The sequence below is a fragment of the Dipodomys merriami genome, unplaced genomic scaffold (assembly GCF_024711535.1).
Source record: "Dipodomys merriami isolate MVZ:Mamm:240054 unplaced genomic scaffold, mDipMer1.0.p SCAF_21, whole genome shotgun sequence".
NCBI lineage: Eukaryota > Metazoa > Chordata > Mammalia > Rodentia > Heteromyidae > Dipodomys > Dipodomys merriami.
Window position 1 is genome coordinate 4,437,451 of NW_027203493.1, and position 1,586 is coordinate 4,439,036.

At 37.8% G+C, this 1,586-nt stretch overlaps 1 protein-coding gene across 1 annotated transcript; it reads right to left on the bottom strand.

Annotated features, from left to right (window-relative positions):
• Nucleotides 1-438: 438 nt before the first annotated feature.
• Nucleotides 439-1,380, bottom strand: LOC138833592 (olfactory receptor 8K5-like). The gene has a single exon (XM_070031872.1). It carries the CDS (start codon nucleotides 1,378-1,380, stop codon nucleotides 439-441), a length of 942 nt encoding a protein of 313 aa, XP_069887973.1.
• Nucleotides 1,381-1,586: the final 206 nt, after the last annotated feature.

Here is a 1,586-nt window from a genome sequence, read left to right on the forward strand (position 1 = left end):
ATAAAAATAAGGTTAACTAGATAGCTATTGACAAAAGTGAAACAAAACAAAAATGATAAACCAAACATAAATTACTATTGTAGAATTTAATACGTATTATTACTGCTGGGAGAATATAACGTTCTATGGTAGTGTTAAAGAAATACTGATGTAGAAGCAAGAAGTATTGGGAGGAGTTCCTTAATGGATATATGAAAGATGAGGGTGAATGAGAGTGAATATAATAGAATAAATCACATTGTGTAATGTTATCATTATTTTTTACTGTGAAGCTGAAATGTATGTATGTAGGTATGTAGGTAGGTATGTACATATGTATGTATCTACCTATCTAGCTAGCTAGATATCATCTATCCATTTATATTTTTCCACCTGTTAGAAATACAGTCAAGTATTATTTTTATCATTGTTTATTGAAACAACATTTTGCATTACATATTAAATACAAGGCTTAAATAGATTGTTAAAGATTCTGTGAAAGGCATTTTTTACTTCTTTGTTTCTAACGCTGTAAATCAAAGGATTCAGCATGGGGATCACTAAGGTGTAAAACACAGATGTTAATTTGTCCGTGTCAAAGGAGTGCGTGGATTTGGGCTGCACGTACATGAAGAGTAGAGTCCCATAGAACACCACCACCACAGTGAGATGAGAGCCACACGTGGAAAAAGCCTTCTTCCTGCCTTCTGCAGAATGCATTCGACACACCGCTAACAGAATCAGAGTGTAAGATATCAGGACGACTATGAGGGAAGAGATCAGGTTAAACGCTGAAAACACAATGATGATCAATTCTATATCTTGTGCATTTGAACACAGGAGAAGTAACAGAGCAACATTGTCACAGTAGAAATGACTGATGACATTAGAGCCACAGAAGTTCAAGATAAAAATCTTAGCAGTGATCATAAGGGCTTGAAAGGCACTGTAGAGGTATGGGATGCCCACCAGCACATGGCAGAGCATCTGAGACATGATGACATTGTACAGCAGAGGGTTACAGATGGCCACATAGCGGTCATAGGCCATGGAGGACAAGATGAAAAGCTCACTGATGATGAACGTAATGAAGAATGACATCTGGGTGGCACAAGCATAATAGGAAATGGTATTTTGATCCGAAATAAAATTTACTAACACCTTGGGATAAATGACTGTGGAATTGCCAAGATCGATGAAAGCCAGGTGTCTGATGAAAAAGTACATAGGTGTGTGTAGACGGGAGTCCAGCTTGGTTAGAATGATCATGCCCAGGTTTCCCACCACTGTCACTGCGTAGATAAGGAGGAAGACCCCGAAAAGGGGGAGCTGCAATTCTGGCTGCCTTGTGATCCCCAAAAGAATGAATTCAGTGGGTGTTGTGAGGTTCTGTTGGCCCATTTCCTCTGAGAACCTCTTCTGAAAAAAGACAGATGCGTTAAATGCTTTTAAATATAGTCATCAAATTAGATGATGAACTCCACAGAATGGAGGTTTTTTATTGTAGAGGATGATAGCATAAGAATTTCAAGTTCTGATTTTAACAGTCAAAGAATAGAATCTTCCACTTTCCCAAGTAGAAATCTGTGTGAGACATAATGTCACAA